This window comes from Ceratotherium simum, chromosome 6 (assembly GCF_057802395.1).
Source record: "Ceratotherium simum simum isolate JZ-2026a chromosome 6, ASM5780239v1, whole genome shotgun sequence".
In the NCBI taxonomy this organism is placed as follows: domain Eukaryota; kingdom Metazoa; phylum Chordata; class Mammalia; order Perissodactyla; family Rhinocerotidae; genus Ceratotherium; species Ceratotherium simum.
The window spans coordinates 7,788,427-7,809,930 of record NC_141905.1 but is presented as its reverse complement, the minus strand read 5'-3'; the positions used below and the strand labels follow the sequence as shown (position 1 = coordinate 7,809,930).

At 46.0% G+C, this 21,504-nt stretch overlaps 1 protein-coding gene across 1 annotated transcript in view; it reads right to left on the bottom strand.

Annotated features, from left to right (window-relative positions):
• Window positions 1-21,504, bottom strand: part of WDFY4 (WDFY family member 4) — a 276,540-nt gene that overhangs the window by 164,763 nt on the left and 90,273 nt on the right. The window contains exons 24-30 of the mRNA XM_004432449.3: window positions 15,475-15,548; window positions 13,010-13,171; window positions 12,323-12,414; window positions 10,447-10,546; window positions 8,225-8,430; window positions 7,267-7,436; window positions 5,009-5,134 (exon numbers count right to left, since the gene is read on the bottom strand). Of these exons, the coding sequence (XP_004432506.2) occupies window positions 5,009-5,134; window positions 7,267-7,436; window positions 8,225-8,430; window positions 10,447-10,546; window positions 12,323-12,414; window positions 13,010-13,171; window positions 15,475-15,548 (930 nt within the window). The remainder of the gene's footprint in view (window positions 1-5,008; window positions 5,135-7,266; window positions 7,437-8,224; window positions 8,431-10,446; window positions 10,547-12,322; window positions 12,415-13,009; window positions 13,172-15,474; window positions 15,549-21,504) is intronic.

The window sequence follows — 21,504 nt, the reverse complement described above, 5'->3', positions numbered from 1 at the left end:
AGACCTCCTTTCTGAGACTCTCAACAAGGCACCTTGTTGCAAGACACCTAAGACTACAGATTAGCACTGGTCACTGGTCATCAGCTGGGGAAGGGTTTAATACGTGCTGGATTTGCTCTAAGGGCATCACACGTATTCTTCTTCTCACCTCACAACAACCCTTAGAGGCAGGTTCTATGTTTAGCCCTATTTTACAGATGGGAAGACAGAGGCACAGAGAGGTTAAGTTGCTTGCCAAAGGTCATCCAGCAGGTAAGGGGCAGAGCCTGGAATTGAACTCAGGCAATCTGGCTGTAAAGTCTGACTGCCTTCCCCACACTGTCTCTCAGTGATTAGACACAGCCTCTGTGCTCAAGGAACTCACCAATCAGCGTCAACCCCAGCCTTCCCCAGCCCGGTGCTAATGCTCCCAGCTATGGCCGCTGCCCTGGCTGATACCTGGACAGACCCTGTCGGAGGCTGGCAGGGCTTGTGGAGCCCCTTCCCACCAGCCAGCGGTCTGGAATGGATCATGTTGCACTGAGCTGATACCCAGTACCTTGAGGGGACCTAGGTATCTCTTTGCCCCCATAACCTGGCTTCAGCCTCGTGGCTGAGCCTCCATCATGGCTGCACACTGGTGCTCTGCTGAAGCCCAGCTCCCTGGGCCAGCCGTGCCCAGTTACCCTAACTGGAGACTGGCTCTATCCCTGATGTGTCCAGTTGCTGCCTAAGGTTCTACTCTGCCCTGAATGGACAGCCTGGAACTTGAAAGTTGACAAGCCTTAATATCAGGGGTCCTTCCCTACACAGCCACACCAACAACTAGACTGGGTGATGCTCAGCCTGCTCCTATGGACCTACGGATGTTATAGGTGCACGTCAAGTCTTCCTTCAGCTAGTTACTCAGCCCCAGCCCCTCCCATCCATGGCGTCCTCATTTCCCCACCAGCCTGCCTCGAGTCCTGGCCCTATGTGCATGAGTTAGGACATCCTGTTTACCAAGTGGATAAGTAGTGCCTGGAACTGAGACTCGTACTAGAAAAGTCAAACTTAACTGTAGGAAGAAAGGCAGTATGCATGGGACAATCAGAGAGCAGTTTAAAATCTCACTCATAGGATCCCATGCAGGCTTGTTATGGGCTGAGCAAGCAGCCCAAGAGAAACCGCTTCTGCAGTCATCTGCATCTGGCTTCTCTACCAGGTTCTTACAGCACTGTATTAGATGTACAGGGGAGGACCAGAGGGCGAGTTCTGGGAGCTTTCTCGGGAGTTAGGCTGCCCGGTTGGAACTCTGCCTCTGCCCCTTACTGATGGTGTCGCTTTGATCCCCCTACACCTCCAGTCCCAACTCTGTAACACAAGGATCGTAACATGACCTGTTTCATAAGCTTGCTGTGAGGATTCAACGAGACATCTTAGTGCTTCAGGCTTATTTTCACAGTGACTAGTACGAGGTGAATATAGAAGAAGCTAGGAGAAAAGGTCAGATAGAGAGGACTTGGACCTTTTGGAAGAGGAATTTGGATTTGATGCACTGAGCAACAGGGTCCCCCTGAAGGCTCTTAGGCATAGCAGTGACCTGCAATGTAACGCTAATGCTGAACACACAGGCCTGCACTACGCCCTCGCTCTGTGACCTCGCCTGAGGGAGTTAACCTCCAGTTTCCACATTTGCACCAGGAAGATAATGCTGTCTATTCCAATGGATAGTTGCACACAGCAGAATGGCTAACATCTAAAAGATTGACAATGCAAAACATTGGCAAGGACATGGAGCAACTAGAACCCTTCCAAAATAAGAGTTGGTGAGTAAAAATTGGCATTTCCACTTTGGCGAACTATTTGGCGATGTCTACTAAAGCAAGTCACGTGTGTAGCTTATGACCCACAAATTCACTCCTGGGTATATTTCCAACAGAAAGGAGTCTGTGTGTCCACAAAAGGTATGTACATAGCAGCTTTATTCATAATATTTCCAAACAGAAACAACCCGGAATGGATAAACAAATAGTGATCAATTATCACAATAAAATACTACTCAACAATTAAAAAGAATGAACTACTGACATATACAACAAGGTGAATAAATCCCACAAACATAATGATAAGTGTAAGAAGCCAGACGCAAAAGAGTACAGACTCTGTGATTCCATTTAAACCAAGATCGAGAACAGGCAAACTAATCTATGGTGACCGCTGGGCAAGGGAATAGTATCAGACAAAGTACAGTTCCAAGCAAAAAATAAAATAAATAAAATAAAAACTGAGAAAGACGTTTTAGAATTATTCACCACAACTAAGTTTCCGGTCTTTTTCTCTTATAATTCTAGTTTTTGTCTTTTATATGTTGATGCTGGTCTATTGTATTTGGTAAATGATGCTTTCATGACAGATATTTTCATTGAACCAAAACAATGTCTTTTCTTGTGTTAGATCCCAGAAGATTGGGGCTTGTTTTTGACCCAGTCTAAGAGTCACATCTGTAACATACCAGTTAACCATTTTATGTTTAATATTATAATGTAAATGTTCGGTCTTATTTTTTTACTTCTCTCAGCAAACTATACATTTTCTTTATTTTAAATGCTTTCCTGTTATTCCTTCTGCTTGCTTTTTTAAACTAACATTAATTGATTAGAAAGGTAACAAAATCCTTATACGGCAACAGAAAATAGGCATTTTTTTCAGGCACCACAAAATTAATTGCACAAGAGGCCTACCGCAAGATCATGAATAAGTTTCCCAAAGATGGAAAGTTTATAGATCACATGTTCTGACTGGACAAAACAAAACTGGAAATGGATAACAACAACGAAAAAACAAAAGATTCAACCACATGGACATTGAAAAATACAAGCCAAAAAGGTCTTTAAAACTGCAATCACAGAAACTCTAGAAACAACAAAAAATGAAGATGCCAAATATCAAAATCTTAGAAATAGCCAGAAAAAAAATATCAGGAGAATGATCAATATACCCCAAGTTGGTTCTTTAGATACATCCACAAGTCTTCAGCTCCTTAAGTAGTGGGAGGGATGGGGTAAAGAGAGAGATGAGCCTACAAATTAAGAACAAGAGGAGGGAAATAATCACACCGAAAATTAAGTGAATTAAAAGAGACCATTTGTGCAAACTAAATGGGAAGATTTTTTAAAATATTAATTACCTAAACTAGGTCAGAGAGACATTTGAAAGCCTAAATAGGCAATAATGGAAAAAATTCAGGCCTAACAAGATTCATAGGAACAATTTAAACAACATAAGAACTACAGATGTAACATCTTCTTGAATATAAAGAAAGGAGAGCGGTCTTTTTTTAATAAAGCTAGCATAATACTGATATCAAAACCTGACAAATATATAACAAAAAGAAAACTACAGCCTAATATCATTCATAAATATGCAGGCAAAATCATAAATAAAATATTACAAACAGAATAAGGAAGTATGAGAAAAGAATAAGAACAGAGTGACTGAGATCTTCGCAAGCACGCAAGGAAACTTATTGATGTGATTCAATTGGTAACTAGTTAGAAGAAAAAAGTATAAAGGCATACGATCATCTCATTATATACTAAAAGAGTATTTAATGAAAATTAAATACATTCCTGCTTTAAAAATGAGCAACAAGTGTAATCTGTACTTTCTTAGCATAATCACACACACACACAAAGTTGGCAAAAGATATAAACAGGCCATTCACAGTAAAATAAATAGAAATGGTTAATAAGCATACAAAAATGGTATCCGCCTCAGCAGTAATAAATGCAGAAGGACTCACTATGGAACCATCATCAGTTTGGCCATGTTGTTGAGGCTGTGGGGACTGCCCTGAGCACAAGATGGCGGGATGTGCGTTAGATGGAGGAATGCATAATGTCTAATGCAACCTGCCTGAGAAATGCATCCTAAGAAAATGCATGAAGTACACTTTGACCCACTCTCCCTCATCCCAGACTTTACACCAAGGAGGACATAGAACTAGAGAGAAGAGAGGTCTATGTACTCATGAAAGTGCATTACAGACTGTTTAAAACAACGAACACTCCAAGAAACAACGTAAATTTCCATTTACAAATATCGATGTTTCCCATGTATATTTATTGATATAGAAATATGTCCACAGCGTGTTGAAGAAAAAAGGCAACAGGAATTTACGTAGTCTAATCCTCTGTAAGGGTGTGGTACAACCTTAGAGAAGTGTCAGAAGGATATTCCACTAAAGTTCACTGTGGTTATCTCTGGGTGGGTGTATTTCAGGTGACTTTTATTTTCTACCTTTTTCTTTGGTTTAAATTTTACAGGCAATCGTGTATCATTTTACAAAAGCAATAAAGTTCCCCCACACACAGTCAAGCCTCCAGTTGCCCCGGGGGTCTACAGAATGAAGTCAGAATTTTTCAGCCTCTCATGCAAGTTCTTGTTGATCTGGCTCACAACTATTCCTGTTCACAGGCCACTTGGCCTTCGCCCCCAACACTTGCCTCCATGTCTGAAATAACCTTTCCCGCACCTCTGGTGGACCTTAAAGGCCTGAATCAAAGGCTCTCATGTCATGTCTGCAGTTGGTGAACAACTGTCTTCTCTAAGACAGCTCTCTACCTCACAGGTTTCTCATGTGCGAGGCCCACTTATCCTGGCAAAGGTGAGGCCCTTGAGAGGAGAGGCCTCTTCTTCCCCCTCCTTTGGTTCCTGAAGCTCCTGACCTAAAGCAGTTGCTCAGAAGTGTTTCCTTTGACTGAAGGCATTAAATCTCCCAGTGAAGAAAGCCAAATGTTTAAACAAATGGAAAATAGATGTCTTCTGGCAAGAGTGCATGAAACTCGTTGGGGACATTTAGGCTGGGTTTCCCACTGTGCACCTAAGCTGTCGCTAGGAACCCACTTCACCTCTTCTAGCAAGCATTCTGAGTAACACTTACTAATTACTGGTATTCCTGGGAAGGCGCTGGGAAGAGTCAAGGTGACCCTTCCAAACTCATCTTCCCATCAGAACCTCCTCACAGCATGTGGGGGCTGTGTCTCACCTGGCTCATGGTGGCTTTCAGCATTTCCAGGAGCAGTAGGGCACCTTCAGTGCACAGCCCAGCCCGGAGGACTTCTTCCCTGCGGTGCCTCTGCAGGAGCCACTGAAGCATGGTATCCAGGCTGTCCTGAAAGGGGATCAGGGGCTGTAAAGAGACCGCAGCGACACACCAAGGGGACCGGCCTTCCAGCCAGGACACTGCGTTTCCCAGGGGCCCCGGTGGTCAAGGCAAACAGCACAGCGGCAGCCTAGGTGGCCAGCCCACGTGGAGAATTTCAGGCCACTGGACGGTGCATAAGGGAAATTCACACGTCCAGGAAGGTGCTGGAGACCCACTGGCGTCTTGCCACGGGTTTACTTCTCTTGGTCTGACATCACAAGTACTCAACGTCTCACTCAACTGTAATGGATTTTTATAAATGAGACTGTAGATGACAAATGATGAATTCAAAGGCTTTGGGGAAAGTGCAGAGTGTAGTGGAGAGAGCATGGGGTTGACAAGCAGGATGATCTGACTTTGCCTCTTTAAAAGCTGGGCTTACGCAGGCTATTTAGCCTCTTGGTAGTTCAGTTTCCTTCTCTGCAAAATGAAAAGTACCTTATCTAACCTATGGGACTGTCAGAAATATCAGGTGAAATAAAATATGTAAAACATCTATCACGGGTCCTGACACTCAGCAGATATTTGTTTCCTGCAATACATTCTTGGAGAAATAAAAATACAGGGTGTTGATGAACATAGCACAGCATATTAAGAACTTTATTTCAAAGTGTGATCTATAATACCATTAGCAGATATCAAGATTTAGATAGGTCAAATATAAAGATGTGCAAAAGAGGTGAGTTTTTTAGCCTTCTGTTTGCAAAGCTATGCTTCCCCCCAATCTCAATTCAGTTTAACTCAACTCAAGACCAAGAAACAATTTGAGTCTGCTATTTGTCAGGTGCCCGGGAAGGTGAGGAAGAGGCGGGGTCTGCTCTTGAGGTGCTCAGTGTCTTAGGAGAGACGCAAACACGTGAAGGTGTCAGCGCCATAGAAGGCGAAGGTGAGCTGAGGCACAAGGGAGGGAACGGGTCCCTCTGTCTAGGGGATCTAAGCAGGAGGTGATATCTGAGCTGAGTGCTGGGGAGGACACCTCACCAGGCAGGTGACAGTGGGAGAAAGAGCTCATTAAAGGCACAAGCACAAAGCAGCTGGTCTTCCTGAGGAATGGACTCAGGGGGGTCGCAGCACGAAGAGCAGATGAGTGAGGAAGCTGCATGGGAGAAACAAGTCAGGAGCCAGATCATGAAGGGTCTTGATGCCAGTGGTGGAGTCTGAACCTGATCCCGCAACAACGGGAGCCAACAGAGACTTAGATTTGATGCGAGTGAGTGAGTGAGTGAGTGGGTGGTGAGAAGGTATATACAGTGTGTGTAGACTCTTCTTTGGAGAAATTTGGCCAAGGAAGGACAGAAGAGTGATAACCAGGAGAGCAGCTGGTCAAGAGTGTGAGTCAAGGGTGTAGCTTCTGGTTTTAGGCAGGACATAATTGAACATACAGTGGTCTATGTGGAAAGAGTCAATAGAAAAGAAGATGCTGAAAATACAAAAGAAAGGAGGGGTACGAGGGGGTGAGGTCACTCAGGAAAGGAGTGGAAGGAATCCAGATCAGCCTTGAGAATCTCCCCTTTGCCAGTGACAACGAGAGAAGGAGATGAAGGGGGTCATGGCACAAACAGGTGGTGGAAGGCAAGGTACAGCACCAATGTCCCCTCATGGGCAGCCTCCAGTCCCAGTGTGAGGTGAGTCATCTGAGCACAGGGCAGCTGTGGGCCAGAAGACTCAAGAGCAAGTAAGGTTTATATCAGAAGGTAGGGAACAGCAGGGCATTACTAAGGTAAAGGGACATGCTTTTGCTGAAGGCATAAACCGAGGCTCTAAGTCTGTGGTGGCCGCAATTTGCCTCTTCACACCACCCCCACCATCATGTGGTTTCTCTAGCTGTGCCCAGAAAGAGAAAGGTTTAAAAGTGGGACTGATGAAAACAGAGACCTGCTCGGAGGGACGATGGGATGCAGAGGCCGAGGAAGTCAAGGGTATTTGCAGAGCTAGCCAAGGGCTGTGGGACTGCTAGGGGAGGAATTGGGCCAGGACACAATACAAGTTGGAAGAAGTGGAGGGAGGGGAGGGTGGAGGGTCTTAGGGAACCGCCTGAGTCATATGGAATCAGAAAACCAAGTGTGTCACTCCATCCTGGGGGCGCCCCCTGTGCCTACCTTGGGCCCATCCACCAGCTCCGTAAGTGGCGTCTGTAGGAAGAAGGTGGACACGATGAGGTAGACTTCTGGGATATGCACATGGTGGGCCAGGAAGTCATTCAAGACACGGAACCCAGGAAGCAGGCAGCGGCTCTGCTCAGGCAGGGCAGGGTGGCTCTTCAGGTTATCTATTGATCAGGTGGAGGAGGCACAAAATTCGATTGAGGACAACTGCTATTACTGCTGGTCAAGGTGGGGATTGAGCACACAAGGGAATTCCCTGCCATCCACCCATCCCATAGAAATGCCAGATCGAAATATATGTCATACACACGTGAGCATAAGAAAGTGCTCAAGGAGAATTCCTATCCCTGACATGCTCATTCATTCAAAAACAGATACTGATTTGCTGTCTATCACCTTAGGGGAAACAAGGCAACAAGGACATAGTGTTTCAAGAAAATATTCAGAACCCTAGGCCCTCAGGAAGTACTCGCAATGCCGTGGGAGTCACACTAAGCAAGTGAATATCAAATATATGCTTGCGAATTGTGATAAGCACTATAAAGGAAAATAACAGAGACAAAGAGTGTACATCAGAGGTGCCCCAATTCAGGTAGGACCCTCCTCTCCTGGAGGAGGTGGCATTTGACCTGAGACCTGAAGGGTGAATCCACATCAGCCAGGAGAGGTGTGCTGGTGTTGTGGGTTAGGGGCAACATCCAGGAAAAGGACTAGAGCTGAGGAAAATATTCTTGAGGAATGGAAAGAAGCCCTCAGTGTCTGCAGAGCAGTGAGGCCATAGGGGATCCTGAGAAGGAAGTCGGGGTGGATGGGGCTGATCCAGGGTCAGGGGTCAAGGTGATCCTACTGCAAGGTGCTGTGAAGGTCCCAGGTGGGGAGGAGCCTGGTGGGCCCTCACTCATCGCCCGTGATGCAGGGGGGCACTTCCTTCTGGAGATGGCTGCACACTCACCCATCATAATGTCCACGCCCTCGGAGCTGCGCTCCACCCAGGATCCCACAGACAGGCCATCTCTAAATTGCCCACGGAGGGAGGAACTTGACAAGAAGTGCAGCAGCAGCTTCAGTGCCAGCACGGTGGTGCTGGGGTGCAGGTGGCCCTGCACCAGGAGCAGGAACCAGTCCGGGCCCAAGCTTAGAAACATGTCTTCCTTTGTCCTGAGGGTCAACACATGCAACACATTATCTCTCAGTCCATGAGCAAATGGCATGTCCAGAAAATATGAATAATGTCAGCCTCACTCGTTACCTAGGAAAGATGAGTTAAGGTCAACATCTGGATATCTCTCAGTGAAGTACATATTACGTTTTAAAAGAATGACAAAATCAAATGCCGGCAAAATTGCTGCAAAAATCTATGAATTTGTCTAGAACAGCTGGGGATCAAGCTGGCCAAAGCTTTTCAAAGCAATTGGAAACTATGTGTCAATAGACGTGAAGTGTGCAGGCCCCTGGATCGTCATGCTCCCCTAATAATCATACTGACACAGTGTCTGTCTAGCCGCCCATCTAACTACATCAATCTAGTCATATAAACACATAACAGTTATTTACCTCCCTTCTTAAATACATTTGTCAAAACTATTCTAAATGGAATAGTCCAGTATTTATGCATCTTTATCAGTTTAGGCAAAAAAAAATATATGGTTAATTGTCACTTTCAAAAATGAATTTTAAAATGATGAGTCTGGAGAATACAGACTCACTAGAGGGAACTGGAGGGCAGGGAGGTGGGCAGCCAATCCTCAGAGGCAATGGCTCAGCAAAGGACCCAGCCTCCTGGGATCCAGGGAAGGATCCATCTGTGCCGGGCAGTGTTCTCAGCACCAGAGGCCAGACTAACTCGGGTGAGGGTGTGGCTGGTGTTCAGTGAAATGAGCACTGGCCTAGGAGTCAAGAGATTGTCCTCTCTTCCAGCCCTGCCTTGATGTTTACTAACTGGATGACTTTGGCAGAGCTCTTGATGTAATCTTGGCATTTTCCTTGATGATGATGTTGATGGTGATGATGATGGTAATGAGGTTGATCACGATGATGATGCTGGTGTTAGTGGTGATGCTGATGGTGATGGGATGGTGATGATGATGACGATGATAGCATTTAGCTTATGGAGTATTTACAGTGTCCCAGGCACCATGCTCAGGGCTATCCATTAATTAATTTCCATCTATGGCAGGTGCTATTTTTATCCTCGTATAGATGAGTAGAAGAGAGCTATAGAGAGCTTAAGTAACATCCCCAAGGTCCCTGGAAGCAGAGCTGGAATTTGAATCCAGGAGGTCTAGACATCAGAGCCCAGGTGCTTAAGCACCACACTGCATCCCATTCCAAAAAGACGGAAAAGGAAGGGTTACACTAGCTCATCTCCAAGGCATCTTCCAGTTCTATCATGCTTTGATTCTAGGAATGTAAAGACTTGTAGGTTGGTAAATTTTTAAACACTATTTGCAAGGCTGTTTTACTGAAGGGTAACTCCCCACCCCGATTCCTCCCTCCCCCAAACACACATACACACTAAATGTCAACTCAGCAAGAGCAAGGATCTGGACCGCCTGCTCAGCACCACATCCCCAGAGTGAGAAACAGTGTCTGGCACACAGTAGGTGCTCAACAAAAAGTTGAATGAATGAATGACTCCAGGGTTGGAGGTGAAGCAAGCAGGCAGTGGGAGAGAGCTAATGAAATTTTATGATTCCACATTGTTTTGAAAGTTAATTGAAGGCAGATACTTCTTTTTCCAACTTGGAAAAATAACTAAATAACTAACAGTAAATAGCAGAAGAATTTGGCAAGCCTGTTCCTTGATAGACGTTATTTAGGCTAACCATTTCTCCATTCTATTGTCTGCCAAGCATAGGACATCAAAATCAGTAATTGTCGCGACTGCCAGAACAATAACAATTACACTATAGCAATGGTGACAAAAGGAGTTTATTGTAATTATACCAAATCTGTTTTGAGTTACTCATGGCCATTAAACATTTGCATCAGAATATCTTAGGGCAAGGTCTGTTTTATTGCGTGGAGAGAATATAATTTTCTTTCTGACTAGTGCAGGAAACACACTGCAGAACATTGACTCAGAGATGCTAAACTTTTCATTAAGAAAAGGTTGTAATACCGCACCCTGGATGAGGCAACCTCTGCCAAATCGCTCTTCCTGGATCTACTCACTCAGAGGACAGATGAAGTTGGGAGGAAGATATTACACTGAGCAGCATCTCCAGCAACTGGTTTCTGAGCCAGATTGTCTTTCCAGATGTTTGGCTTCCAGCTACAAAGAAAATTCAGATTTGAGAGAAAACGGATGTAAAGAGACATAATATTTTCTGCAGTAAGCAATCGCATTCACCAAATGCTTAGTTCACCCAGGAACTGGGGTAGGGATGGGATTCAAAATTTTGGCATTCAATTCTAGACTTCAATGCAGTGCTTGAAAAGAATTTCAGGAAATGTTCCTAAAGTTTTCTTTAACTAGAGATGTTTTCAATGTTCCCCTTCCCCCCAAAAAATCCTAAAGACGATAAAGTCAAATTTACTTTCCAATAGAAGAATTTTTTTTAATTATCATAAGCTGCAACATTTCTTGAGCACCTACCACGTGGGTATTATGCATTGGGAGGCACTAGGAGCACAATAGTGAAGGCGGTGGTCCTCAATCTCGATTCTGCTCTCAGTTTGCTCCCAGGCTAGGCCTTTGGAGTGTCTATGTTGCACTAAAAACAGATCTTGAATTGTAGCAAGAGGTACATAGGTCCAGTGGAAGAAGAAACTACTTCTAAAGGGTTATGACAGCGCTGAAGGACATGTTAACACTGTCTTAACAGAAGATGTTCAGTTAGATAAAAGTTTCAGAATGGAGTCCATATAAGAAGGAGGGTTGACTAAATAACTCACATTGGCTCATCATCCATTCATTCATTCCCTTGGTTGGCCAGTTATTTTACAACCAATTCAGGGCACACACACCATGCTGCAGAAATAGGACTGACCGACGAGGCAGCTTGGAGAAGTAGCGTCAGATTGCCCGTCTCTTATTAAGGTCCTAATCTCTTCGAGCCTCGGTTTCCTCATTTGCAAAATGGGAATAGTAATTCCCACTTCTCAGTCTTGGTGTAATTTATCTGCATTGAGTAATGCTGTCCAAGAGAACCGTCTGTGATGATAAGAATGTTGTATCTGCCCTGTCCAATGCAGTAACCACTAGCCTCATGTGGTTATTGAGCACTTGGAATGTGACTGAGGAATTGAATTTTAAATTGCATTTAAAATTTTACTTAACTAGAATTTAAATGTAAATGGCCATATGTAACTAGAGGAGCCCATCTTGCGTAGTGCAGATTTGGAGGGCCCAGGACAAAGCGGTCAGTAACTGTTCTGCTCACACCTGCCCCAGCAGAGGGAATGCGAAACAGAATGCAGCTGCTGTTCTGCACCTGGCTGGGGAGACAGACTCAAAGAAACAAATGACGAACCCATGCATCAGAGTAAGCCCAAGGGGGTGAGACGCACAGAGGAGGGGACTCAGCGTGGCTTGGTGGGACTGGGAATGGCTAGTCTAGTGGGGTGAGGTAGGGAGTGGGGTGGGGCAGGAGAGGCATTCCTGCAGAGGGAACAGCATGTGCAAAGCATGGACGGAGGGCAGACCACAACACATTAGGACCTGCAACTGCTTCCGAGTGTTGAAGTTGGGGCTGCTGGGGGGAGCAAGGGTTGGGGAGAATCAACCAGGGAGGTAGGCAGGGGCTGGAGCATGAAGGATCCTACCTGCTGGGCTATAGGAAACTGAGTTTTCTCCTGGAGGCCCTCCTTTGAATTCATTCTAGTTTGTGTAGGAAGAATATACAATTTGACTTGATTTGTAACCCTAATCATAAAACTATGACGTCACAAACTACTACTTGGGAACAACTACTCACTGGTGGGTGCCTTCTCCTTCCTGTGCCTCAGCCCTTCCCTCTGCAAAATGGCCCCACAAAGTGTGCCTCTCAGGGGCGCCCTGAGGGCCATCCTGCTGCCTTCAGACTAGAGTCTGGGAAAGGTCTCTCACCAGGCATAGAGGGGTCCAGGGCTCCATCCGCGCAGATCTGCCTCTCATTCACCGATGAAGGCTTGAGGGTGTACACAACAAACAGCCCAATTCTTAATGCAGAGAAAGAAGGATACACTCAGCCGTGGGCTCAACCTGTGTCTGACGAACACACAGGAAGGCTTTCTACACAGACCCACCCAAATGCAGCTTCAAGGGGGGATTTGAGGGGAAGCACATTATTCTGTGATTAATGCAATATTTCCAGAGACTTCTAAAATCTGTCAGGATTCATTAGAGCTCTGCCAGATCAATAGAACAGATAGTGATGAGGACGGAAAAGGCTAACTGTCATTCCAGCTGGAACTGTCCGTCAGATTGTCTACAGAAGGCAGTCATGTTGGGTCATCAGCTGGTGAGGTTGGCTGTGCTCGTGAAAATTCTTGAATTCTTGGCATAGTAAGTATGTCCGAGCACCAGGGAGCAGTGAACACACAGCCCTGCTGGGGGTCTAGCAGACCCACTCCTTTCCTGAACTCTCAGCCCTGAACAGAAACCCCTAGAAGGTTCCAAGGAAATAGAACCTGCCACAGCATTGAAGGGTAGTGATGCTGGGTTGAGTGTGGTCAGGAGAGAGCTAGGGCCTATACTTCCTCATAAAATGGTCCCAAGGCTCTGCCCTTCCCACTGGGAAGCTTGTCACAGTACCTGAGCAAGTCTTGGATGCTGAAGTGGCCCCTCAGCTGACAGCCCAGGATGGCAATGATGGTGGGGATCTTGGAGGGGGTGAGGCCCGGCTCATTGAAGAGGAAGACGAGCTTGGGTATAAGCCTTGCCTGGTGAGCAACTTCAGCATTCCGGGCTCCTTCCCTGTGAGCCCAGGAGAAGGGCAGTAAAAGCTTTTACTGGAATGAACCAAATTTGCTATGTTTCTGCTAAAAAGATTTCCCAGGCTGGGCTTACTCTGTGGCCCTCTGACTCCAATGCTCTCTTGGCAACTTGTCAAAAGGCTGTCAGACACCCATTGAATATGTGTCTGCCAAGTGCCAGAGTCCTTCGGGGACAAGCCTCCTGTACCCTTCCACCATCCTCCCACCCCACCCCCAACCCCCGGAAGCTGCCTTCAAAGACAACCCCCAATTATTGACTTTTAAATTCCAAGCCTTAGGGAAAACTAATGCTGGTCTCAGAAAACTCAGAACAAAGACAGCAGACTCTTGCGTGACCGCGGAGCACTTCCCAACAGCCAGAGACGCGGGCCCTTCGTGAGCCTGTCTGGGTGTGCGCTCTTCCTGCCAGCCCCAAACCACAAAGTGGATGCACACGCCGCTGAGAGTCAAAGGGGAGCGAGACAGAATTCAAGCATCCACATCCCCCTCCTTAGGAAAATCACAAATCCAATTTCCAGTAAATTCTACTCCCCCAAAGAAAACAGCTCCCAGGGTAAATGTCCATCTCACAGAAAACAACAGGTACAGAAAGAAAGTAGAAAGTGGGAAAGAAAAAAAAACTGGTGAAGGAGGGTGAATTTGGGTGGATTGCTCCTTCCTGAACTGTCTTTTCGGGACTAATGTTAAATTCTGCCGCCCCTCCATCCCTGATACACAAAAGGCAGAACCAGCCCAGTTCTGTGCGTGATTTGCATCCGTCGGCTCAGCAGGGAGGATGCAGCTCATCCACCTATAATCTCCCTCGTCTTTTGTGCTCTTTCTTATCACAGCACTGAGCGGCCCGTTTCTCTGTATTCCTTCTCCACAGGACTGTCTTGTTCTCTGAACTTCCAGCACTAAGAACTGGGTGTGAAATGGAATGGGTTTGTAATAGATACTCAGTAATGAGTGGCTGAATGAAAAGATGTTTGCAAATACAGTCAAAACACTGAAGGTGCTAATGATGGCTAGAAAAGCCGACCCAAGAGGAGGCAGGTGGGCATGGGTGTGAATATCCCAAGAGATGAGGAGGCAGGTGGGTTGATATATTGGCTTCCTTGCCTACCTTCTCGCTTATTCTGATCACAGCCCCTGGTTTCCTTTGGGATCTACCTCTTTCTAACTCTCTTCCACCCACTCCAGAGGTGAAGTAATGCTCCAGGCCTGGCCATGTGACCCAAGATGGCCCTGTGAGACTCCATCCTATTGCTAGGCCTATCGAGTGAGAAGAAGCCCTCTCTCTCTGCTGACCATGCTGAGTGGAGGAGATGCTCTCAGCAGCTATCAAAGAAGGCCTGCCAAGATGAAGCAGCACAAAGAAAACCTAGACAGGCTGTGTGACAGATCGCAGATAAGGTAGCGTGAGTGCCACCAGCCACGTGTGAAGATCTGCCCCGTTCAGTTGTACGAGCCAATAGATTCCCTCCTTCTCCGCCTTCCTTTCTCCCTTTCTCCTCTCCTCCTTGTTTCCTCCCTTTCTTCCTTCCTTAAGTTGATTCGAGTTGTATTTCTGCCACTTGCAACCAAAAGAGCCGTGATTAATTAAAAAAAGTGACTTGGAGAAGGCACTTAGAGGGAGAGTGGGTCAGGAGGCAAATGGGACAGAGAGCGTTTTCCCTTGCTGGCCATCTTACTGAGCCCCTGAGAAGGTGCTAGTTGCCAGGGCTAGAGAGGCTCCTCTCAAGACCCAAAACCAGCAGAGGACAGACCTGCCCCACATATGTGAGCCACTGGGAAGGACGTTGCTACGGACTGTGTCCGCCCATAATTCATATGTTGAAACATAACCCTGAATGCGCTGGTATTTGGAGGTGGGGCCTTTGGGAGACGCTTAGGTCATGAGGGTGGAGCCCTCAAGAAGGAGATTAGTGTCCTTACAAAAGAGACCCCAGGGAGCCCCCTCACCCATTCCACCATGTGAGGTTATAGTGAGAAGACAGCAGTCTGCAAAGCAGGAAGAGGGCTCTCACCAGATACCGCATCTGTCAGAGCCTTGATCTTAGACTTCCAGCCTCCAGAACTGCGAGAAATAAATTTCTGTTGTTTGTAAGCAACCCAGTCTATGATATTTTGTTATAGCTACCCAAATGAACAGAGACAGACTTGCCAGCACCTGGGGACCCAGTGATCTGGGAGTAGGAAAAGGCCGTGATTGCTAAGCCACTGGCTGTCCTGCCTTCTCAGTCCCTGTTCTTGGCATGAAGCCTTTGTTTCTAACCCCCAGGCTGCCAGGGCCCAGCCTACCTTGGTGATCGAAGGATTTCCATAAGATGGGAAAAGAGGGAAAGCTCCAGGTTGTCTGCAGTGTTCATCCAGAGCTGGAAGACAACAGACGCACAGTGAAACCAAGACGTGTGCGAAGAAGCGTTTCCAGGCAGTGTGAGCAGATAGGATGCTGGACGTGGTCTCCTTTGGCTTAGAATCACCGACACAATTTACTAGCTCTGGAATCGACCAGCTCTCCCGCCACCTAGAACATACAGGATCCCTCCCGGGTAAAAGCTCAAACACTGTTCCTCTCTTTCCCATCTCTTCTGCAGCCTGGTGCTTCACTGGGGCTCTAGATTCCAAGCAAGGACTGGTTGGAGTATGAACCATCTCCTACGTCTGCGTGGCCCTGGGCCCCACAGCCCATGTGTTCACACGTCAAACGCATCTCATCCTCACTGGATCCTATAAGGCAAATACCAGTGTTCCCACTTTAGAGATGAGAAAATAGAGGCTGAGACAGACTAGTTGAGTGACAGGTTGCACTTACCACCAGCAAGTGGTAGGACTGGGATTAGAAGCTGGGGCTCGCCTCTCATGTTTTATGCTATATGGACTACGCACCAACTTGTGCATGCAACACTTTCTTCAGTTCTCTCTTCCTTAAAAACCTGCGGCAAAATCCGCATTCCCCTATCCTGCGCAACAGGACTGTGAGTGACACACAGAGGTGAAATGCACTGAGATTCCCAGAGGGAAGTTTATCACTCAGGTTGTTGTCATTCCTAGGAAACAAAAGGCCGCTGCTAAGCATCCTTCTGGGGCAAAGTTGATGGCATTCCTTTATGCCTTGTTTCTACTTCCCTTCAGAGAGCTCCAATATTTCTCATCTCTGAATACTGACATTTCCTAAGGCCCAGAATCTAGAATGTTCAGATGTGGGATTACAGGAGGGCTTTCATTTAGCAGCAAAAAGAGTTCACACTGACAAACGATACTATTTGATGGAGGCAAGAAGGGTCATCGAAGTCCTAAAATAATATTATCTGCATTCTGTAGATAAGAAGTGCGAGGCTCAGAGAGACTGAGTAACTTGCCTCGTGCCCCACGGTTTTTAATTGGCAGCCTGGCTTCAAAGCCTGGTCTGTCTGACCAAGGAGCCCACTCTCTTGCCTCCACACTGTGTTCCTCCACAGACATCTTGCAGACAGTCACCCACAGGGTCAAGAATCAACCTCACTTGAACCAAGCAGGTAGCCATGGCTCCAGCCTCTTACTTAAGAGGGAAAGCCAAAGAGCCCCAGTGGACACAAGTTTATCAGGAGGCCTGTGAAGGCAGAGATCACCCCTCTCCAATCCCCAGGGCCTACCACCATGCATGCCACATAGTGGGCACTTAATAAGGACCTGTTAAATTTTTCAGTGAATGCCAAGTAAACCTAGGTAAAATACGTGGATTGCTCTCAAGCCATAAATAGACTGACAGATTTCCAGTGCCTGCAAACACAACCACTGCCCGGTACACACAGAGGTAGGGCAGAGGTAGCTGCCATTTGGGAGAGCTGGTAGGGGCTGATGTGGCTCCAGTGAGGGTAGGGGCAGCCAGGCCTGGCACCCAACATATGTGTCTGTAGGACCCCAAGAGCCCTGCACATTTGGAATATTCCCTCATGAAGGGAGTCATTGAACAAAAGATATGCCAGGCTCCGTGCTGGGAACTTGGAGAACTGAGAAAGTAAGACACAAGCCTCCCAATCCAGTATGCTACTATGCCCCTTACCCTCCCATAAAAGCATACCCCCATCTCCTTTCCAGAGCATTAGAATAATGAGAAGTCGCCACAGCACATTTGAGGCGGCCTAGCTCTTTTAGAAATTACTTTCCGGAATACCAAATATCTGAATTTGGGGAAACATGGATAATTGCATGTTTTGGTTGTTATCCTGTGTCACATAACCCCTGTACTAAGCACTGTTTTAAGACATCTGGATTAGATTAGTTTGAACATCAAATCGATAACGTGTCAAATTCTGCCCTCTCCCCAACCCTGGGACCACCTCACTTTCAGAATGAGCTAGCCTGTCCCTTCTTCAAGAAACCAAAAGCCTAAGACTTGAATGCCCTCAATGTCCTGTCTCCACCCCTCCTTCCCAACTTCCTGCCCCTCCCCTGCTTCTCATCCTCCGGCCCCTCCCCTGCTTCACACCAGCCGTCATGAATCCCACCCCTTCTCCTGTAACTCTTGTCTCCAAACCCTCCCTCTCCTTCAAGGACTTGTCCCGTCAAGAGTTGATTCTCCCACCTGTATTTTAACCACCATTTTTCACTGCTTTCTCCCCATCAACCTGCAATCAGACTCATCTCCCATCTTAAGTCCTGACGCTCCCACCCCTCTGTTTTCTTCTCTCTTGTTTTCTTCTTCAAAAGCCCACTGTCTACTTCCAGCTGTGGGAGATCGGGATTTGGCCACCCTGAAATCTATCTCTTTACCTTGGTTGTTTTTTCTAGGGACATTTGACCTCCCCCACTAACTGCCTAAAGAATTTGACATAGTGGCTCCTTCCTGGAACAGATCTATCATGATGGCTGTAAAGATAACGTAGGGTAAATGTTACAATAGGAAAGGCACCAACAAGCCCCTCTTATCAGAAGTTCTGTCTCTCTGGCCACATTCTCTGGATGACCCTGCGAAGAGTTGCCAGATAATCATTTACATTTATAAGGGAAATCTACATTTGTAAAGGTATCTCCCTCTCTGTTTGGAGAAGAGAGGGGGATGAGCTCATTTCTAGTGACTTATCAATGTGGAAGCTGAGGCCTTGAGCTACATAATAAACCTTACTCTTGTTTACTGTGCTTTAGTGGTAATCTCCTGTAACTGAGTCCCCCCACCCCCAAAATCCTCCTTTGTCATTGACTGAAAATGATATTTAAGACGAGAATTTCTGCTATTGTGTTGAGAAACGCAGTGTCCCTGCTTTCTCCCATGTATACATGTTATTAAACTTGGTATTATTTTCTCCTGCTAACCTGTCTTGTTGATTATTTGGCCAGCCAGAAGAACCTTAAGGGAAAGGGCAGAGGGAGATTTTCTCTCTTCCCCCGACACAGCCTCCTCTTCCCTCTTCACCTCACTTCTGACCCCGCCATTTACTTTTCACTAGGCCTGTCAGTGACCTCCAAGTGACCTCCAAATACAAGGCCTACATCCCTGCCGATACTTTACTTGATGTAGGCAGACATTTGGGAAACTCTTCTTTTTGGAATTCTCTCCTCCTAATCTTTATGTTTTATTTTATTTCATTTTGTTTTACTTTGTTTTCTTGGCTTCTGGATTATATTGGTTGCTTGTTTTCTTAACCCTAGCTTTAAAAGCTCCAGCTTGCCTGAGGGGGTAGTCTAGGCAGGGCAGGGGTCGGGTGGTGCCCATGGTCATTCCAGGAGCAGGCAGCAGGGGCACGGTGGGTTCCTGCACAGGCAATTCTCCGGCCAGGCTGGTGGCAAGAATGCCTGAGAGCCAAGCTGCCTGATACGGCCATAGCACTTCAGAAGGGGCGGCTGTGCAGCCAAGGCGTGCTGCCTTGTTTAGCAGGCTAGTCCAGCCATTTATACACGTCTCCTTTCCCATGGTGCCCAGGGAGCCCGTGCTCCAGGCTTCGCTGGCTCCCTCCACAATCCTTCCACTCAGCTTCAAATCCAGGTCCAGGGTGTTCGTCCTGGCCTGACTCGATTAACTGCTATTTTATTTAGGATTTTTGTAGCTATATTTATGAATAAGATTGGCCTGCACTTTTTCATTTCCCTTTGTCCTTTTTTGGTTCTGTATCAAGATTAGCTCATAAAATAAGCCGCGGGTGCCCCCTTTCAGTGTCGTGGAGGAGTTTATAGGCTGGAATGGCCCGTTTCCTGACTGGTAGAACCTCCCCACAGACGCCCTGGGCCTGGACTTTCCTTGTGGGTGTTGTTTGTTTGTTTGTAACATTTTAAATCCGTGATTCCATCTATATGATAGTCATGGGACCATTTGATTTTTTTATTTTTGGGAAGTGTGAGTTTTGGAGACGTAAATTTTCTTGGAGATTTTATTCAAATGAGCTAAGTGTTCACATTTCTTGGCGCGAAGTTGCTGCCCTGTTTTCTTGTTGCCTTTCCAATTGCTCCTTCCTCCCTGCTCATTCCCTCTCTGCCTTCCTAATTTAACCGAGTCGTGCCTCCTGTCTTTTTTCTTGACCAGTCTCCACAGGTTTGTCTGTTTTATGAGAACCAGTCATCGGCCTTGTTGATCCTTTCTGTTTTTTCTTTCCTATTTAATTAATTTATCTTCTTGCCTTTGTTTTTCCTTCCTTCTTTCTCTGAATTTTGCTTTTGTTTGTTTGTTTGGGGGAGTTTTGTGGGGTTTTTTGGTTGATTTTTTCTTTTTTTTGGTCCTTCTAACTTCTTGATTTGGAGGCTCCATGCATTAATTTAAAATGTTCTCTTTTTCTAATATATACATTGATAACTATAAATTTTCCTCTAAGTCCAGCTTGCAGCGGCACCCTTCTCCCTGTTTTGATCTACAGTCACGCGCCACATGACGTTTCAGTCAACAACGGATCGCATATACAACCATAGTCCTATAAGATTAGTATCATACAGCCTAGGTGTGTAGTAGGCTATATACCATACAGGTTTGTGTAAGTACACTCTGTGATGTTTGCACAACGACGAAATCACCTAACGATGCATTTCTCAGCACATATCCTCTTCGTTAAGCGACACATGACTGCACAGTGTTTTCCTTGTTGTTCAGTTCTAAGTCACTTCTAACTTAAACTATGATCCTCACTGGTCCTCCTCTTTATCCCACTGCCTTTGCTGCAATTCAGGTTTCGAAATCTTCCACCTGGATTTCTGCAACAATTACATGACTTATCTCCCTGCCTGGGGCTCTCACCACCAGAGTAATAGGCCTAAAATAAAATTCTAACATATCATTCTTTACTTAACTCTCTCATGTATCAGCAGTTTAGCAAAATTTATCAGCAAACGAAAAATTGTTTATAAAGCCTGTATCCTAATAATTCAACTTTAATCACTATAAAGAAATATTTTCAAAAGTGGGGGAAATGTATACACATAAATGCTGTCTATAACAGCATTCGTTCATAACAACAACACATAGGAATAATCTAAGAATGTGACACTAGGAGAATGATGAAGAAACCAGGAACTCTCTACAAGACAGATTATTATTCTGACCTCAGAACAATGCTTGTAAACTTCCGTAATAAAGATTTTAAACTGTTTATGCTATGTGAGAAAAGGCAAAACTCAAAATAATACCTACATTGTGATTGTGACTATGATAAAAAAATATATACTATGCACAGAAAGTACCCAAAATGGATGCATTTAAGGTTGACAACAGATGTCTGGGTCTCAGAAATAGGAATTTTTCCCTCTACTCTTCTGTAATTTAAAATATTCTATAACAAGAATATATTATTTTTTAATTTAAAAGAACAGTTTTAAAATACTTCCGCGGACCCCCAACATGTGTTGGCTAACGGGCATGTCCTGCAGCTTAGCATCATCAGCCGTCTTCTTGCCCTCCCCTTCCAGCCTCCCCTCTACCTGCAACAAACATCCCTGCAGTGGCCCTCTAAGCCATTCGCTCTCAAATCCCATGATTGCTCTCATCCCTACATGTGTGCAAATAGCATACACTCCACCTGGAATGTTCTCCCACTGAATGCGTTCTGCCAGACTCAGCCCCAGAGTCCCTGATCCATAAATCTGACCCGACTGTTCTCTCACTCCCACTCCCCAGATGCCCTGCACCTGCCTCGCTGGTACCCAGCACATTGCAGTGTCACCTTTGTCATGTCCTGGGCCCAAATGATGGTGGAGGGCTGGGTCCTTGTTATCACCGTGTCTCCAGGACACTGCCAGTGCCCCTCCCCAAGGGGAAATCTGTAAACAATGCTTTGTGAATGGATTGATCCACCGAAAGATACTGTGCAACAGTCCTCACTTAGCCTCAGGCTTGCCCTCAGCTTCTCAGTCATCCCTTTATAGGAGCCT